The 19,380-nt window shown below is 52.3% G+C and overlaps 1 protein-coding gene across 1 annotated transcript in view; it reads left to right on the top strand.

The window, feature by feature from the left end:
- The window catches only part of Dscaml1 (DS cell adhesion molecule like 1), a 323,179-nt gene that overhangs the window by 239,003 nt on the left and 64,796 nt on the right, over positions 1-19,380 (top strand). Inside the window, exons 6-11 of the mRNA XM_021171656.3 lie at positions 1,412-1,687; positions 3,912-4,208; positions 5,801-6,073; positions 14,852-15,130; positions 15,507-15,626; positions 16,478-16,654. Coding sequence (XP_021027315.1) covers positions 1,412-1,687; positions 3,912-4,208; positions 5,801-6,073; positions 14,852-15,130; positions 15,507-15,626; positions 16,478-16,654 — 1,422 coding nt within the window. The remainder of the gene's footprint in view (positions 1-1,411; positions 1,688-3,911; positions 4,209-5,800; positions 6,074-14,851; positions 15,131-15,506; positions 15,627-16,477; positions 16,655-19,380) is intronic.

Here is a 19,380-nt window from a genome sequence, read left to right on the forward strand (position 1 = left end):
CTGTGCCAGGCCGAGGGAGTAAATACTGATGGTACCACAAGGCAGGGCTGTGTCTCCATTTTAGGTGACAGACCACGTATTTAAAGATAATAATTGACAAGGGCCCTGGTCCATCAGACTAGACACTGAGCAGAGACAGCCATGTCAGCTGTACCAAGAGCTGCTGTGGATATAGAGCCTGGTCCTTCCCTGTTCTTCCCTGCAGAGTCCAGAGGTCCAGGGAGCTATGGAAAGCAGGAAGGCCCTGTAGAGCTCTCCTGTCACGAGCCCCAGAGGGCAGGCAGAGGCAGCGAGGGCAGAGGGGCTGATGCCACAGAAGTTCCCTAGGCGATCTCTGCACCACCCATCCTGTTGATGCTTCCTTCATCCAGCCTGCATCTGCATGATGTAGAGGAGGCTCCTTTGAGCTCGAATACTCAGAATGTTCTGACGACCAGGCAACCAAGAAGCTGGGAGCTGGGAACCCTCCCTGTACACGCCACTAGGTAGCAGGCAGCATCAGCCGGAGTCCCTGAATACTGTACTCAACAGTATGACAGTTACCTGAGGTCACTCTAGTTTGAGGGCAGGATCCGTCTAGGGCGATTCTCCTGCATCCTCAGCAGAGTTCACTGTGCTGTAAAGCTTGGCTGAGGTAACCCTCTGCCCCCACCCCCTCCGCTACCTTCTCGTGAGACCCTTTGGTGGGCTGCAGACACAGCAGAGCTTCCTCTGTTGGCCTTCCAGCCTCTAACTCCCTAGCCAGATCCAGACTCAACATCCTCCCCACAGCCCAGAAAGCCGTGACAGTTGGCGTGCATTTACCTGAAATGTAAGGTGAAGGTTGTCCCCAACATGCAGTCACGAGAGGCCAGAACAGAAGGCCTCCCAGAGCTGCCCCACGACAGCGAGAAGGCATGGGGCCTGGGGGTCATTGCCTTGAATCCCATGCTGAGTTTGGGGGTATCCATGGAAGTTCTGGCAAAGAGGATGATGGGTGGAGCCCCAGGTTCATGGAAAGGACATCAGACTAGCAGAAAGCAGGGGGCTGAGGGCCAGCATGGTTATGAGAGGCTGTTGAGAGGGAAAAAGTGTGCCTTCTGGTTTCTGGGTGCCATGCAGATCAATATCTCGTGCTTCTGGGCAACCTGAGGGAGCCTTGAAGCTCTGGCTAAACAGAGGGACCCACCTTAGAGAGGTAGAGGCTACCAGAATAAGAGAACCCACAGAAAATCCTGGTCTTACCCGCAGGTGCCTCGTAAGTAAACTGGGGCCCAGAGCAGGGGATTTTCTAGTCCTAAATTGCCACACAGGTGTGTTCGCAGAGCTGGACTGTGGCCTCTGTCCATTTAGCCACATGCCATCACAGTTAAGGTCTTTCTATCCTTTTCTTCCCTCCCACCTCCCTTTGTGCCTGCCTGGCCCCACTCAGACCCTCTTCATGTGACCCTGACACCAAAGAAGCTGAAGACGGGCATCGGGAGCACGGTCATCCTATCCTGCGCCCTCACAGGCTCCCCAGAGTTCACCATCCGCTGGTACCGCAACACAGAACTGGTGCTGCCGGGTGAGGCCATCTCCATCCGTGGGCTCAGCAATGAGACTCTGCTCATCTCCTCGGCACAGAAGAGCCATTCGGGAGCCTACCAGTGCTTCGCCACCCGCAAGGCCCAGACAGCCCAGGACTTTGCCATCATTGTGCTGGAAGGTGAGAGGGTGCAGGTGGCAGGGAAGAGTGGGTCTGCAGTCCCCTGAGAGGAGCTGCATAGGCCTGGGGGATGTCTGTGCAGTGCTCAGTGCACACAAGGCAGGCCCCATGCCCTCGTGTCAGCTCTGCAAGGGCCCTACATGGAGGTCCTTTTTAAGATTTTCTATTTTGAAGGTGAAGAATCAAGGCTTTGGTGGCATGTCTAGTGACCAAGGGTTTTAACAGGACTATTATATATTGCCGTTGCCCTCAATAGTTACTAGAACTTTCTCAGTAGAAGAGTTTCCTCGGAGTCTATAAGCTAAGGTGCCAGGAGCCCCTAAACTTTTTGAATCCTTTCCAACCTGGATTCTTTTCTCAATGGGCTGTCTCTAACCGGAAGTCTCCTTCCCCACCCTATTCTCTGCCCTCTTAAAGCTGCCACCACCCGGGCTCCTTCACACAGCACTTCTGGGTGTGCTTGTTCACACTGCACATAGTGCAAGGTGCTTAGCCAAAATATGAGAACCGAATCAAGCTCACACTCCACTTGCCCCACCACGAACCCCAGCTCCAGGCTGAGACCACAGAGGGGACGCATCTTGCTCGTTAGTGGAGAGGGGCTTTCAGGGTTGTCAGGAACTCTACCTTCCAACAAGCTTAGGTTCTGTTTCTCCAGCTGGTCCTTTTTACAACAAAACCATACAGCAATAAGGGAACACCATTGCTGTCTTCACAAAGATGCTAATCCCAGGCCTGTCATGAGGGGGTCTCACTACAGGGCCTTTGAGGCCTAGGAGCTGGGCAGGCACTGAGCCTGAACCCTCATGCCTTCTTCTACCCACAGGGCTGTACACAGCAAGCCCCAACACTTCCTCAACCTGTCCCTTACTGCTCTTCCCAACAAATCCACCATCCCAATGCAGGTTCCTTTGAAGTGGATTTTCCATCATCTCAGGGCCTCTCCCTTAGGAGCACCCCACTAGATAGCTCCTCTTTTCACTTGGAGGGACCAAGCCTTTGCCTTGGGTAGAATTCTAGCACCTTAGAGGATGGCCTTGGAGAGCAGACATATGGAAAAATGAGCCGGGGGGGGGTGGGAGCAGGAAGGCAGGGCCAGCCTAGAGAGGGAAGGAAGGAAGAAGAGGGGGTCCAAAGGTCATATGACACTACATACTCCCAGGCTTAGACAAGCATCAGGATCTCCCCAGTTCTAGACGAGTGGCTCTCCCGTCTAGTGGCAGGGACAGGGCTGGGCAGGCTGGCCAGATCTCTGGTAAACATCGGCATTTTGCTGTGTAACATTGAAGAGTATCAACAACACTATGACATCTGCCCTGCTATTTATTTATTTATTTATTTATTTATTTATTTATTTATTTATTTATTTTTATTTCAAGCATCTACTTTTATTATCTGATCTTTCTTATTTGTTTATTTATTTATGTATTTATTTTTAGACAAGGTCTCTCTTATGTAGACCAGGCTGACCTTGAACTGGTGATCATCCTCCTGGCTCAGCCTCCTGAGGGCTGAAAGAACCTGCACACACTACCAATCCAGATATATTTTTTAATCGGCATATAATAAGCATACATATTTACAGGGTACAGTGTGCTTAATGTCTTTTTAATCCCTGACACCAGTCCTGTGAGGGAGGAGGATCGGGTGACAGCTCCACCCCCGCATTCCGTGGTAGGAAGGTCGGACATGAAGTTAATGGTCTCTTCCTAGGTTACGTGGTTAGTCGAGGTTTAAGGCTGGAGCCAGACTCCCATCACCCCCACTGTCTCTGGGAAACTTGCATTTTAAACCACACACTTAAGGTCTTCTGTGAATCGGGCTAACATGCTAACTCCCTGTCTTTGGCATGGTCAACACCAACACCTGCATCTAGAGTCCACCCACACATGCCTTCTGAGCCTTGCAGTCTTTATTAATAAACAGAAGAGCATCCTGAATTCAGTAATTAATTTAATCTTCATGTCCAGAAGAAGTAGAAATAATCTTCACCATCCACCTATAAAGCAACCTGCTCAAAAGACCACCCCACCACCACCCGGCTCCTCACTCCACAATAGGAATTGCACCTCGTGGGTTTGTGCGAGCCACACGTGACAGTGACAGCCCTTTGTCTTTATCCTGGCTGCCACTTTGCCTCTTTCCCTCTCACTGGGTGGGTGGCCTGGTGGGATAGTCTCTCTGTGACTCAGTGACCCTGAAGGGGGCTCCTCGCTCCCTGCAGACGGCACGCCCCGCATCGTCTCATCCTTCAGCGAGAAGGTGGTCAACCCTGGGGAGCAGTTCTCACTGATGTGTGCCGCCAAGGGCGCCCCGCCCCCCACTGTCACCTGGGCCCTGGACGACGAGCCTGTCGTGCGGGACGGAAGCCACCGCACCAACCAGTACACCATGTCCGACGGCACCACCATCAGCCACATGAACGTCACGGGTCCCCAGATCCGGGATGGGGGCGTGTACCGGTGCACAGCGCGGAACTCGGTGGGCAGTGCTGAATATCAGGCGCGAATAAACGTAAGAGGTGCCTGTCCACATTTAAATATCAGAATAGGCTTTTGAGTTCCTTTGCCATCTTTGTGGTCACTGTCATTCTTGTGTGCTTCTTAGTAATTGTCATTTTGATTTTAGTGGAGGTCTGTCTCTCTCCTTCTCTCTCTCTCTCTCTCTCTCTCTCTCTCTCTCTCTCTCTCTCTCTCCCTCCCTCCCTCCCTCCCTCCCTCCCTCCCTCCCTCTCTCTCTCTCTCTCTCTCTCTCTCTCTCTCTCTCCCTCTCTCTCTTCCCTCCCTCTCTCTCTACCCTGCCCACCACAGTCCCATCAACCATTTTCGTGTGTGAGTGTGTGTCTGGTGCAGTCCACCCCATTTTCTTTCCCCTGCCTCCTCTTCCCTCCCACAATCTAGTCTGCACATCCTGCCGATCCCATCCGCCCCATCCAATCACTCTGGGCCCCCCAGTGCTCTATGCACCTGCTAGCATCTGCCAGCCCCCAGCAGGGTCTTGAAAGGACAAAGACAGAAATAGGGCATACTCAACCTTAATACTAGTGAGTTCCCAACATCCTCCACTGAGCCAACCGTGAAATGTCCCTAGAAATGTAGGCAGTCAGGGGCCCTGAGATCATGTTCTCACTACAAGGCTCAAGCCTTCAGGAGTGTGAGATCGGAACTGAACCCCCATGAGTTGGGTAATTCCCAGAGATAGGCAGCCTGCAGGAATAGGAAAAGGGCCCATAAGGTATTGACCACGCCCTTCTTCAGTTCTCCAAGTTAACATGCTGAGAGTAGTCCCCCTGATGCTCTGCAGCCTTCTGGGTCTGACTGGTCCTCTCCGGACCCTACCAGTGACCTCTAACCCAAGGACAGAGGACTGAGAAAGTGTCAGGAATGGACACTGGTCCAGGGATGCTAACAGTTGCCCTGAGGCAAAGACAGGGTAGAGATGGAGATTCAGTCTAAATTCACCCATGCCAGCTCCCCCACGCCATATGACAAATCTGAGCCCACTACCTGGCCAAGCCCGTGTGTCCCTCTCTAAACTGGAGCTATGCTATAGGGCCCTGGAGGGAGACTCTCTAGTTCTCTCTTGTATCTTCTGGATGGGGACCTGAAGCACCGGATTTCCATGATGCTCTCCAGTACTGTCCCTTCATGGTGACCTCTAAGCTTCCTTCTCCCACTCCCATGGTGCCTCCTGCCAGTCAGCCCTGCTGAGGATACTCCCAACCCCCAGCCACTATGGTCAGAACCTCACTTTGCAGCCCGTTCTCAGGTACCCGCAATACAATTTCCCTGACTGGAAGAAGCGACATGTGGTGGCTATGGACTGCCCTGGCCCGGTCTTGTAAGGGACAGCATTCTTGCAAGAGGCCTGTGTGGCTCACGGCTGTTTGCAACTATCTTGCAATGACAACAGTGACTTCTAGGAGTCTGGTGGGTGACTCCAATCCTGGCCTCTGCACTTAGCTAAGAAAGCACCCCCTCTGCCCTCACCTGTAAGGTCTCTTGCCCCAGGGGAAGTCTCAGGGCCAAGCAAGGGAGAAGAGCCCCACGACAAAGTGGCATTGGTTCATGACGCCACCTGCCCCTCCTCTCCTCTTTCCCCCACATGCCCCAGGACCCCCCAGCATCCGGGCAATGAGGAACATCACGGCAGTCGCCGGGCGGGACACACTCATCAACTGCAGGGTCATTGGCTACCCCTACTACTCCATCAAGTGGTACAAGGATGCTCTGCTGCTACCAGATAACCACCGCCAGGTGGTGTTTGAGAATGGGACTCTCAAGCTGACGGATGTGCAGAAGGGCATGGATGAGGGAGAATACCTGTGCAGTGTTCTCATCCAGCCACAGCTTTCCATCAGCCAGAGTGTCCACGTGGCCGTCAAAGGTAGGTCCCTCCCCGCCTGCAGCCTGCCTGCCTGCCTCCCAGGCTGCTGGCACAGGTGTCTGGCTGAAGGCATTCCCCAATGTGTAGAAGCCCAAGGAAGAGGGACTGGGCCTGGCCTTTGGAAGAAAAATGACAGAGTGGAGGATTGAGTTGGACACAAGGCTAAAAGCTCCAGGGAAAAAGGTAACCAGCACTGACCTTGGGGGTATGAAGCCTCAGCTATAGACATGAGGAGACAGCACACTTTCTAGACAGGAGGCTCAGGGCAGGGATGGTGGCCTACACTGAGCCACTGATGTCAGGAAGAAACCACCAGGTACTCAGTAGGGGCACCCTGGAGAGTAGCAGCTGAAGGCCAGGGCAGAGGAAGTACACACTAACTATCCTGGCTCCTTCCTGAGTGCACACCCCAGCTTCTGTGGAGTCACAGGAAAGAGATCATCTGCTAGCTCCCTGAGGCCTGGAGCTCAGCTACTGACCCACCATAGCTTTCCTGCTTGCCTGATGGGTGGCTACAGCAGAGGTCAGGGTGGGTGCTAGGTGGCTATGTTATGCTCTCAGCAGGCATCGCCTAAGTCTGTAGGTAGGCTGATTCTAAAGGAACAATTCAGGAGACCTGTGAGCCACTAGATTCTGCCCCCTTGGCTCTGAGACAGTGCAAGTCACGGATTCCCCAAATCCATTCTTTGGGATCCACAGGCATGAGGGTTATCTAGAGAGTGCCTGGGATACAAGTCCTGTGGATTCTAGGAACAAAATAGGGAAGCAGAGCCTGTCGGGCCTGACCAGGAAATACTGGAGAAGGTGCAGGGCAGGAGACAAACATCAGCTCCAGCTTGTACCTCACAAATGGAGAGACACCCTGTAGTGCCTAGAGGACAGCAGAAGAGAGACAATGCTCTTGAGACACAAGAGGGGTCCCAGTCACCCGGGGGGCTTCCCTCCTGCAGTCAGCCATCCTCCAGAGAAACAGTGGGGCTGGGGGCTGGAAAGACTTCTTCCCCTTATCCTGTAGAGAGGGAGTGGGGGGAACTAACCAGGAAGGGAAAGCCAGGCAGAGGCCAAGATCTGTAAAAAGAAAGAAAAGAGCACAGATCCAGGCCAAGAAGGACCCCGACACCCGGGGTGCCCTTGAGGGTCTCAGACCAGAGTCTCTCCTGCTTTGACCCTGGAAGTAGCATCGCATATACAAGGAAGGGGGGTCTAGGAGAAAAAGTGTTTGGGGGACACATGCTGTATCAATGAGCTATGACAAGGACTCCAGAATGGGAAGGCCACGAACCTGACAGCCACTGCAGAAGATGAAGGAAGCCCTCCTCCCCAAGCTTCTTACCTTCCTGTCATCTGGCTCACCCTGAGCAGTTCTCAGGGTGCCGAGTCACACGCATCCTGTGTACCCACCCTGCCACCTGTCACAGTGCCAGACGGCACGTGTTTGTTGAACTGAATCTGCCGCATTAGTCTGGGTTGGAGTAATTTATGGAAGCCACACTGTGAGCTCCGAGAATGGGGGGCTTCATGGCCATCTCAGCCCCGAGAAAGAGCTGAGATACACTTTGGCAGTACCACCTCCCTGCTTTAGGCTGTGCCAATGACAGAGTGCCCCCTACCTGGGGCAGCCCATGGGCCCACACGCCAGGCCCCCATCTCCCTTCCACACCTGGGCAAATGGACTTGGTGATGATGAGCCATGGCCCTACCTGCCCTGCTTCCACCCCACTGGGCCTCGCAGAAGCCTGTATCCATTTCTGTTACAAGCAATGGGCCGAGAGCGTACAGTGTAAACATCACATATTAAAACATCTAACCTCTGCTCTGCTCCCTGTGCCCAATGCTCCAGCAAGCATTTGGCCGGGTTTGTCAGCTAAAAGAAAAAAATAATAATAACAGGGCTCCAGCAAGCCTCAGAGTACTCAGAACATCCTGCAAGCTGCTCTCGGCTCATCAATTATTCAGCCCCATTCAGGGAGCGATCGCTCCTAATGAATTGAATCTGATGCATTCAGGCTCAGCGACTCGGTGGACCTGTAGTGATAGTAGAGTGACAGTATCTCCCAGCCTGAGGAGGGGGGTGGAGAGTGTGTGCATGTGTGACTGTATGTGTGTATGTGTGTGTGTGTGTGTGTAACTATGTGTGTGTGCATGTGTGCCTGTGTGTGCATGTGTAACTATGTGTGTGTGTGCATGTGTGACTGTGTGTGTGCATGTGTAACTGTGTGTGTATATGTGTGTGTGTTCATGTGTGACTATGTGTGTGTGTGCATGTGTGGCTATGTGTGTGTGCCTGTATGTCTGTTTGTATGTGTGTACATGTTTGTCTCTGTCTATCTGTATCTATGTATATGTATGTGTCCGTTTGTCTGTCTGTCTGCATGCCCAGGCATGTGTGTCTGTCTGTCTGTGGGTGGGTCTGTGTATATGTGTGTCTGTCTATCAATGTGTGATACAGGCTTGTGTGCAAACCTTCCTGCTCTCCCTTATCATCATTTGGGAAAAAAAAAGACCAGTATGCAGCTATAGGAGGGGTAAGGTCCCCCGTTTCCTCTCGAGCAGACACTCACGTAAAGGCCTGGAAGCCAGTTCCCCCACCTCTCTGAAAGCTCAGCTCCTCCACCCCACCCTCTCCGCTCGCCTCCCCCACCTCATTAGAATGCACTTTTGCAGAAGAGCCCATCAAAGCTGATTATGATCACGCTGCTTGATTAGCGGCTGTGCTCTTCCAAGAGCTCCCCAAGGAGGGGGGAGGAGGAGGCGCTCCTGGGCATGGCAAGGGGCCCAGGCTCCAGGGAGGAAGGGGTGAGTGCAGGGGTGTGGACTCTGGACCCTATGCTACTGGACATTGGAAGGTGCATCAAGTCAGAGGGGCAGACTGGAACAGAGTGCAGAAAAGGCTCAGATGGAACAAGACAGGAACCAGAAGCCCGCAACAGTGTATCAAGTTCCCTCCCCACCCCCCACTTCTCTGTGGGTGCCAAGACTGGTGGACCAGATGTGGCCAAACCAATGCTGCTTCGTGAGCTGGAAAAACAACTGCTGACTCGGTTCCTTCTGGGGACTGCTTGTCTGCTAATGAAATTTTCAATCAGTGAGCCAAGATCAGAATATACCCGACATGCATATACACACATGTGCAGTGATGTGTGAGGTGCACACATGTGTACAAACTACACCCACAATCAAGTGTCAAAGGGGCACAGTAGCCCGCCCGTGATGGGGCAGATTCATATACATGCATGTGAACGGTTATGTGTGCATAAATGCCTTCTCCAGTAAAAGGACATTCCTGACCCATGAAAGGCAGCTACGGGTGGTTATATGGAACACTACTCAAGAGTTCCTGCCAGGGAAGCTCAGCCAGGCAGGAGGCAGAGGGGCAAAGGGATGCTTTGAGAAATTCCTGGGCTTGGCACATGCAGCACTGAATGACAAGGGGAACCAGCTGCAGGGGACAGCATTTGTCTCTAGGATTCGGGACAGATCCTTGGCAGGATACTAAGAGGAGCCCACACAGAGCCAACCTAGATTTGGGGACTTTTGAATCCTCAGCAGCTGAGAAATAAAAGCATCTCCGGATGCAAAGACTGAATGTTTGATTAACCAAGGGCAGGGTGCGCAACTGGGGCCTCTTGGCACAGTTCTGGGGGAGAAATGTCTCCACCTTACATCCGAGTCTCCGAGAGCCTCTACAGCTAGACTGAGGGCCAGAGGCACACTCTGACTGGAGCGAGGCCATGCCAAGTCCCTATAGAAAGCAAGCCAGCAGAAGAGGGCACTCACCCCACACAGACGCTTCCTCCAATATCCTTATCCCAGACTCACACACATATGTCCCTATCAAGTCTGTGTGTGTCGCTTCAGCCGGGCAGTAACTGGAAGAGGCTCCTGTAGGGATCCCTGTCTCACTCCCATGAACAGATTGGGGTGGGAGGTTCTATGATCTCCGGATATCAGCTACCCGAATGCCTACCTGAATGCCTGCTACAGTTGGAGGTGCTTTGGAAGGAACCCTGCTGGAACCCACAGGCAAGGGGCACCACAGTCTCCAGAACTGCCGATTTTTGAGAGTTCTCTGCTTGCAGCCAGGTTTCCTTGGGAACACAGAGCAAGCAACCACCTTCAGGGACAGATGGGGCTGGTGATGGTGGTAGTGACGGTGTTAGAGATGGGGAAGCTTTGGCAGTATGTTCGTTCACTCTGTGACTGATTGTGCACCTATGTTCACTCAGTCACTGAATGTGCACCAACCTCGTTCCCAGTGCTATTTCTATTTCTCCAACACAGCTGTGCTCAACACAGCACACAGCATCCCCCACCCTCCAGGAGCTCGCATCCTAAGGATAAACAGACAGTGGATACAATGTGTGACACTAAATCTAAACTGGATACCACAGTGCCAGGAGGAAGAGACCTTGTGGTCAGGGAAGGCATTGGCAAGAAGGGGTGGTTGTGATAAAAGCTGAAGAAAACGGTGCTTATTCCTAGAGTAATTAGATTTATTGAACCTGAAAACTCAGTGTCACGCTAGTAAAATTAATTGGCCTACTTCCACCATTTTGTGTCGTGTGTGTGTGTGTGTGTGTGTGTGTGTGTGTGTGCCCCCACGCGCGCACTTACATGTGTGCATATGTGCTGTCTGTGTATGTGGAGACCAGAAGAACATATCAGGTGGCCTGCTTGGTCACTCCCTGGTCACAGCGTCTCCTGCTGAACCTGGAACTAAGTTAGTGGCCAACAAGCCCCGGTGGTCTTCCTGTCTCTGACCCTGACAGCACAGGGGCTGTAGACAAATCTCACCACACAGGGCTCCCCCAGGGTTACTGAGATCGGATCTCAAGTCTTCCTGCTTTTGTGGCAAGCACTCTTAGCCATCTCTCCAGGCCTGGCACCCCTCTCAGGCAGGGGCCAGGGATTGTGGCAAGGCCACTTGCCTATGGTCACTTGAGTAAGCAATAGAGCCTGGGATTCAAATGTCCTGTCCCCAGATATAGTTCTTTCTTGAGTCCATGCTGTGTGGACAGAAAAGCTCTGACTTCCCACAGTGCACACTTTGCAAGCAGGTGCAGTAAATAAAAGGCTCAACCTCAAAGACAGATGATAAGACACCCCATAAAGCATTTATGGGCTGGGCTGCTGGTCAGTACCGCATGACACTTCCAAACAAGTGTCCATAAAGGCTTTATGATGGCCAGATGTCGTGTGTCCTGCCGCAATTGCTACATCTTTGTAGACACTCCGGTCTCTAGTGTCAGCACTGGTGTGGTCCCTTGCTCCAGGAAGGAAGCCCCCCTCCCCTCCTGTTATATGACATCCCAGGCCAGCTACTACAGAAGTTATGAACATGGGCATAAGAGACTTGGAATTGCAGGTGACACTGATGAGAGCAGGTGGCCAGAGACCCCCAACTCCTGAAAGATTGGTTCCCTGGGGGAAAGATGACACACCTATTCTATTAGCATCCCTGGGCTTAGAGAAGACATGGATAAATGGCAGGCCTTCCTTTTTAGTTATCCAGAGCCAAAAAAAAAAAAAAAAAAAAAGGTGTTCTTATCAAACATCCCACCACTGCTGAGAATCCCCTTGCCCCACATCTCAGGCCCCATCTCTGAGCCTGGATTTGAGGCTCGTCAGAATGCCAGCCTGGAGCTATGGAGTTCCCCTGAGAAGCCTGGCCCTTCCACTTTCTGCAAAGGAGTTGTGTGACTTTTCCTTAACAGAGAGAAAGAAGGTCTGCTCCCTCCAGGTGGGGCACTAACAGACCAAAGGAATTATTATACTCAAGTCTAGCTTGGCAAAGCAGCAAGTCTACTGGGACTATTTACAGAAGCAGGGGCAAGGGGTGACTTACAGGAACACCCCTGTCAGGAAGGCTGCACCCCTGAAGCTTGATGGGAGGGAGTCTACTCCACCCAGCAATTGTCCGACACTTGTATAACCTTGGGAGGGCCTCGTGAATCTTCTAAGTTTCATGAACTTCCCTGCTTTTATACGCCACTGTCCTTCCTCTAGGAGGGACTATTTCAATGTAGAGTAACCAGCTACACAGGTGGGAATGGCATGCATAACTTGGTGGTGGCCATGTGACAGAGAACAGTGTGCTACATCAGACCTCTGAGGAGTTGTCTGGCACACAGGACACAAAGGAACCCTGGGCCATCCTACCCATGCAACTAAGCCCCAGCATGAGTGTTGGCTGCTGCTTTTCAGTGGCCTCTCAAGGGCTCCTTCATGTCACACTCCCTGACAGTCCTCGGTGGCCTCTGCCCTTTGCCTCAGCCTGACTTCTTCCTTCATCCTGTGTATCATTTTGTAAGCATCTGTGCCAGATCAAATGCTCAGGGCTCCCTGAGGCTGGGATCACCCCCAGAGGACACCTCCCTCTGCCGAGTCCTGTGTCTGTGTGTCCAGGGGTCACTGGCCCAGTAGTCACAAAGGGCAGTGACTTACCTCTTCTAACTTGGGCAAGGTCTTGCCTTCCTCATCTACACAGCAGTAATACCTTCACAGGATAGGCATTTCACAAATATTTTATAATTATCTAACTAAATACCCTACTCTCTAACTCCCTTCTTACTGGAAAATGGTCCCCTCCACTAAGCAAAAGCTCCTTGCTGAGCAACATTGTCTCTGGAAATGAGGTGCTCAGAGTACCCATGCCTTGGCCGCATGTCCTACTCCAGCTCCTGGAGTGTCACCAATGACACAAACCCCTGCTCACAGTCCAGAGGTTCTTCAATCCCAACAGCTGGGTTAGTGCCATACCAGAAAAGGACTGGTCCTATAAAGAACCATAGAGACACTCCAGAATGCTCACAGAATAGGATGAGCCCTCATTCTGTCTGCCACACCCCCAGTCCACCACATGGCCCTCCTGAGGTCACCCTGAGATGTGGTATCCAGACATATGTCCCCTTATTTACATATCTGATGAGCATCTATTGGGCACCCACAATCACTCCTGGTATACAGGTCCCACCTCCAAGCCCAGGGAGATGATGGCAATCAGGACTGTGCTGGCTTTTAGAAGCAATTCTATCAGAAACTCAAGGAGGCCTAGGTGTCTCACACACACACACACACACACACACACACATCAGGGGGTTCACAATGACCTAAGAAGAGCAGTCTCTTAGGGAGTATCAATAAAGGGCAGTGGAGCCTGAGTTTCAGAGAAAACTATCTAGACATGCCCATGTCCCAGGCAACCTCCCACAGGACCAGGGGCAGTAACAGGGATGTGTTGATCTGACCAGTGACTAGGACTAATATCTGACTAAGGCCTAGGACCTAGCCAACACCAAGGTAGGTATGGAATCAGATGGTTGCAAGCTGACTAGAGGATGAGGAGCTCATGGCAGTGGAGGAGGGCATGCCAAGCAAGACTCAGGCATGGAAAGTCATGACGACAGACCCCCTAGCTGGAGTAGCGGACAAGGTCAGGGTAGCATTAGAAGGCCTGCTAGGACCCCTGATAGGAGTCCTAGAAGCAGTACCTTCCTAACTGCCATGTCCTCCAGACCACCCTACCCCACCCCACCAAGGATTCAGACGCTCTCTCTCTGCACATCTGACTGCTTTCTACCATGGGTCTGCAAGGCCTGCCTGTGCCCTCTGCTGTGGCCCTGGCTCTGAGTAGGCCTATGGTGAAATAGCATCAGTGGCTTCCAAGGAGGGGTGGGCAGGAGCCTGGGAGAAGGCTGAGGACCGTGGGCAGCTTTGTAATTTAATTATTCGACTGCAGAAAGGAGACCTCATCTTCTCGTGCTCATCCTTGTTAAGCTAATTGTCTGTCTCCTTCGCTCTCCTCTCCCCCCACCATGAGCTGGGGAAGTTGCTGCCGCCTAATTGAGTTATCATAAAGATAATGGCTGATGTTCCCGCCAGTGCTGAGAGAGAAGGATCCATCTCCCAGAGACTCGGGCTGCAGACAGGTGCCCCGACCCTCTGTCCCCCGCCCTAGGGGTTCAGATGAGGGCAGCCTGGTGCAGAGAGCTCTGCCCAAGGACTCTACCCGTGTGGCCACCAGAGGGATAACAGGCTCCCTTTTCAAGTTTGGAACACCTAGGGAGACAAAAGGACCTGCAGAATGAACATTTGGGGTCTTTTTCCAGAGGTAGCAATGCTGCTTAGTAAAAAGAGCCTTGACTTGAGCAGACAGACCAGGTCTCAAGTCCCAATGTCACCCCGCACCCCCCCATCACCTCGCTCAATCACTGCTCCTCCTCTGTCATGCCATCTGTAAAGTGAGACCATCAAACTCCAGGTCTGGGGAAGGAAAGGGTGAGGTTCCTGTGCACATGTTCTATAAGTTGATGGCCATGGGGAGGGGCAAGTTTATGAAAGGACCTGGTTTGGAAGTGCCTGGTTTTAGGCAAGTGGTCATGGAGAGAAAAGGGAGAGCCTCTAAGCAGGCCTTCCTCCCTAGCCTCTGGAACACCTCATCTCTATTTACCCCAGGTCCACAGAGGGCTGGAAGGTGGCTGCCAAGATGAGAATTTATACACAAGCTAAGCAGTGGGTCAGGAAGCACATGAGTCAAATTCAAAGACCAATCTGAGAGCCGGGAAGACTAACACAGAGACAGGGAGCCCTGGCCTGGGTTCACAGGTGGGCAAGAGTCAGGGCACCTGAGCATGCTCAGAAGATACTCCGAAAACTCTGTTTTCAAAGGAAAACAGAGTTCCAGAGACCTGGAGAGCTACACTCTAGCCCTGCCCCAGGGTAAACCAGAGCCCTGAAGTAGGGCAGGTGACCATCTTCTCCCCCTTGTCCCCCCCCCAGTGCCCCCTCTGATCCAGCCCTTCGAGTTCCCCCCTGCCTCCATCGGCCAGCTGCTCTACATCCCCTGTGTGGTGTCCTCGGGGGACATGCCGATCCGCATCACCTGGAGGAAGGACGGACAGGTGATCATCTCAGGCTCAGGCGTGACCATCGAGAGCAAGGAGTTCATGAGCTCCCTGCAGATCTCCAGCGTCTCCCTCAAGCACAACGGCAACTACACTTGCATCGCCAGCAACGCAGCGGCCACTGTGAGCAGGGAGCGCCAGCTCATCGTGCGTGGTGAGTGGGTCAGGCTGGTCCCATGGAGGGGGGTGGCAAGAGCATCTCTCTAGTGTTCCAGTTGGAATTACAGGCTCTTAAGAGGTTGGTGCTGGATGGCTTCTTAAAGACACAAAGACCCAAGCCTCTTACTTTCAGACCTAGAGTGTAGAGCATCCTTATGTGGTCAGCCAAGAGCAGAGTCAAGTTTGGGATTCATGACTCTAAACTCTCACTCAAGTGCTTGCAAGAGCTCTCACACTTTCTGACTTTACAAGTTTTCTGCTCCCAACATTGCAATGGTCCAAGAAGGGCTGACATCGACTGGAAGATGTCCCCAGACTTAGGGGATCCCAGTGAGACTAAGCCTCTTTTCTCCTTGCTTCCCTTTCCACAGTGCCCCCTCGATTTGTGGTGCAGCCCAATAACCAGGATGGCATCTACGGCAAAGCTGGTGTACTCAACTGCTCAGTAGATGGCTACCCACCGCCCAAGGTGATGTGGAAGCATGCCAAAGGTGAGTCTCTTCTGTGAGAAGAGCAGGGAGGACCTGGAGGCTGCTCTGACGGGCATGGGGCCTGTTCTTACACGCAACTCCCAGCCCTAGGAGGAGTACTGGGTTCTGAGCTTGGGGAGCTCCTACATCAGATGGTCTAGAAGTCCTACACCAGGGTGAGGGACAGCAGGATGCTGAATCCAAATCCTGTTGGCTTGTTGTGATGCTGACGATCAAACTGAGGCCCTTGCGCAAAACAGGCAACCCCACCACTACTGAGCTCCATCCAAAGCCCCCTAAGTTCCTCTTGTCCCCACCGCTTGACCTCCTGCAATCCCAAAGACAGTCTGTATTACCTCCCCACCCCTTCCCGTCCACCCTGGAGTCCTATCTAATGTGAGATCTTAGTCCTCTCCCAGTCCAGCCTCATCGCAAAGATACATTTGATATCTGACGATGCCACACGATAGACTGTGTTCATGGCTAATGTTAGGATTGGAGGTCCCCTTGGAAAGCAGCCTCTTCCCCAGGCCTGACTGCATGTGGCCAAGCAAATGTCATAGGAGAACTCAGTCTTGTGGCCTATTGCCAAGCTGACCAAAGATGGTTCTTTCTATCTCGGGGATTCATTCCAGAAAGTTCAGTGACTGCCTGAGGGACTGGCCTGACTGTTTCCATGCCTCAGAGCCAAGTCGGCCAGACCTCTCTGAGGTGCACCTCACGTCACACAGTAGGAGCTGTGTGGTGCCAGTACTGTGGGATGGTGTGGCTCTGCTGTGAAATGGCCGCAGGTGGGCAAGCGAGCCCTTTCTGAAGGAGCTAGGTCACACCCAGTCTGCTCCCAACACCCCCTAACTGCTGCCTCCTTCCAGGGAGTGGGAACCCCCAGCAATATCACCCGGTGCCCCTTACTGGCCGCATCCAGATCCTACCCAACAGCTCCCTGCTGATACGCCACGTCCTGGAAGAGGACATCGGCTACTACCTCTGCCAGGCCAGCAACGGAGTGGGCACCGACATCAGCAAGGCCATGTTCCTCACCGTGAAAAGTGAGTCCTTCCCCCATGTTTGCTCCCATTCTGCCACCAAGGTCAGTCTTGGCTCTCCCATGCCTGCCCATCCTCCCCCTAGGACTCTGCTATTCTATCCAGAAACAGCAAGGTTGCTCAGAGGTGAGCTTGGGAGTCTCCTGGAGGCTTGTGAAAGCGTGCTTATCCAAAGCAAAGGGACACTCTGGTCTGTCTCAAGGCAGGGACACAGGTCCTGGTAGCTGTATGGTAATTATTCAGTTCACCTGTCAGTTGGCAATCCAATCCCAATACCTATATCAAACAACACCTTGTGACTACTTAATACATACTGAGTTATGCGCCACCTGTTACAGTCTCAAAAGGAAGACACCAAATCCACTGTGTAGGTCAAGCCTTTGGTTGATCTGTGCGACCTTGGAAGCTCATTTTGTCTCTCTGGGTTCTAGTCTCCCCATTTATCCTAGAAGTTCACTCCCAATTTGCAAACTTCATAAAACTGTTTTGAATAACACAGAAGCTGAGGCTAAATAGAAGCGCACAGGGGCCGCACAACTCTGTAATGGAACACAAGGGATGGCAACTTCATGGTCCTGGAAGCCACTGTTTCTCTGCTGTCCTGTGTTCTGTTAAGCACCACAGCAGCCATACATTGCTAAGCACATATGACCTTATGAAGCCATATCTACTCTATCCACAAAGGTGGTGTCATAGTCTGGGGCTTAGTCTGTGTCCTTCCTGTATGTCAGTGTGTCCCTGACTGGACACAGGTGTGGCCACCGGTGCCATTCTTTCTAATGTCCCTCTAGAGTAGCTACAGAGAGCCGTAGGGCCTGTGTGAAGTCTGCCCTACACTTCCCAGGAGATCCCTCATGAACAATCCTGGGCCTTCATCCAGACAGGGAAGCCCTGCCAGGAGATCGATGCTGAGGGAGACCCCGGGTGGAATCCCCGTGCTGGGAGCAGCCTCCTTCCCACAATCACAAAGCACTTTGTCCTTCATAAAGCCAGGCAATCAATCTACATCCCTCAGCCAGGGAGAGCCACACGGGGAAGGCTCTCCTGCCTGGGCCTGACCTTCCAGTACACACACACACACACACACATGCCATTCCTTTTTCTGCTCCTTTCCTATCTGTCCTGACCTGGCTCTCCCAACAGCTTGTCCCAGCCATGCTGAACCCTCAGACTACCCCGGTGACGGTGGGGAGAAGGGGTAGATGGTGCAAGAGATGTTTGAGGCCCAGGACTGGCCGTAAGCTGGCCTCTGTCTAGGTAGGAAGGTCTGGCTGCCTCCATATGCCCATATGGCAACTGGCTGCTGGAAGATGATCCTGTGACACAGTTGTGGTGGGGTATGCATGTTCCTGGTCTTCTCTGTAGCTGCCATTCTTCTCCTGCTTCTGCACAGTATGATGCTCCAGGTTACCCACCAGTAGCCACTCGAGATGCTGACTCTCCTCCTCTTATACTCTACCTATTCGGACCCTTCCTCCATCCATCTTCTCCCACTCCTCTGATTGCTATAGGAAGGAAAGAGGGCCATAGGACCTTCACTGTGAGCACACACACACACACACACACACACACACAGAGAGAGAGAGAGAGAGAGAGAGAGAGAGAGAGAGAGAGTTTACCAGTGAATGGGCTGGATGAAGCTAATCCATTTCTGAGTCCATTCTAAATGCCCCAGTGCCACCAGCCCTATCCCTGACCCACTTGCAGAGGCAGCCACCTAAAGCTCTACCTTGTATCTCCCACTTTTTGAAAAATATTTGGACTGATTCAGCTCCATGGTTCCAGGTCTAAGCCTTCAGAGGGCTAACTGACCTTTGTCCCCACAGTCCCCAAACAGAAGGAAGGAAGGAAAGGAAGGAAGGAAGGAAGGAAGGAAGGAAGGAAGGAAGGAAGGAAGGAAGGAAGGAATTATGTCAGAGGGTGCATCATCTCCTAAAGAGTCATACGAGGCAAACTGGACATTTTGACTGGGCCATGCTAAGGAGACACCCATTTCTCTGACTTCACAGTTCTGGCTCCTTGGGTCACTGAGTGCTCACTGGACAGGAGACGGTGTTTGCTCCATGACCAGGAAAGTAGAGTAGACATCCTTGAGTTCAAGTCCCAACTCTGCTACTTGAGAGCTATGAGATCACAGACAGTGACCTCTGTGAGCCTGACATCCTCCTCTGTATGCTAACAGTTGTAACATAGATGGCTTCCATTTTTAACCTTTACCATGAGGCAGAAGCAATCAACAGTAACAGCTATAGTCCAAAATTCAAAGTTTGTTCCTTTTCCAAGCTAATGATATTATAGCCCAGCACTCTTTCCCAATGTGAGGCAACAGCAGTGGCAGACACTGGTCATGAAGGTAAACAAGAAACACACCTGTCTACTGTCTTAAGGTAGGAGGCTCCGAGGACAGCTCTTGATGCATCCTGCGCCTACTTTTCCCATCCTCCCTCCCCTCCATGCTCCACCAGACACACCCAGTTAGGAGTAGTCAACGTATTTGAACTTAAGACATTTCCAACTTACTATAGGTTCTTCCAGGGTCACACTGCTGTAAATTGGGGAGGGGTGTACTTTTTCTCACTGGTGAGGTTTCAATGAGACTATGCATCGACAACGATTTGTCCAGTGCTTGACGCAGGTACACATCTGACCATGGTTAGCAACAGTTAGTTTAGGGGCCATGGTGAATGGAATAGAGCTTCTGTTCTTGATGGCTTTAAGTGGCAGTTTTG

Source organism: Mus caroli, unplaced genomic scaffold (genome assembly GCF_978045245.1).
Source record: "Mus caroli unplaced genomic scaffold, Mus_caroli_1 scaffold_11, whole genome shotgun sequence".
NCBI classification, from domain to species: Eukaryota; Metazoa; Chordata; class Mammalia; order Rodentia; family Muridae; genus Mus; species Mus caroli.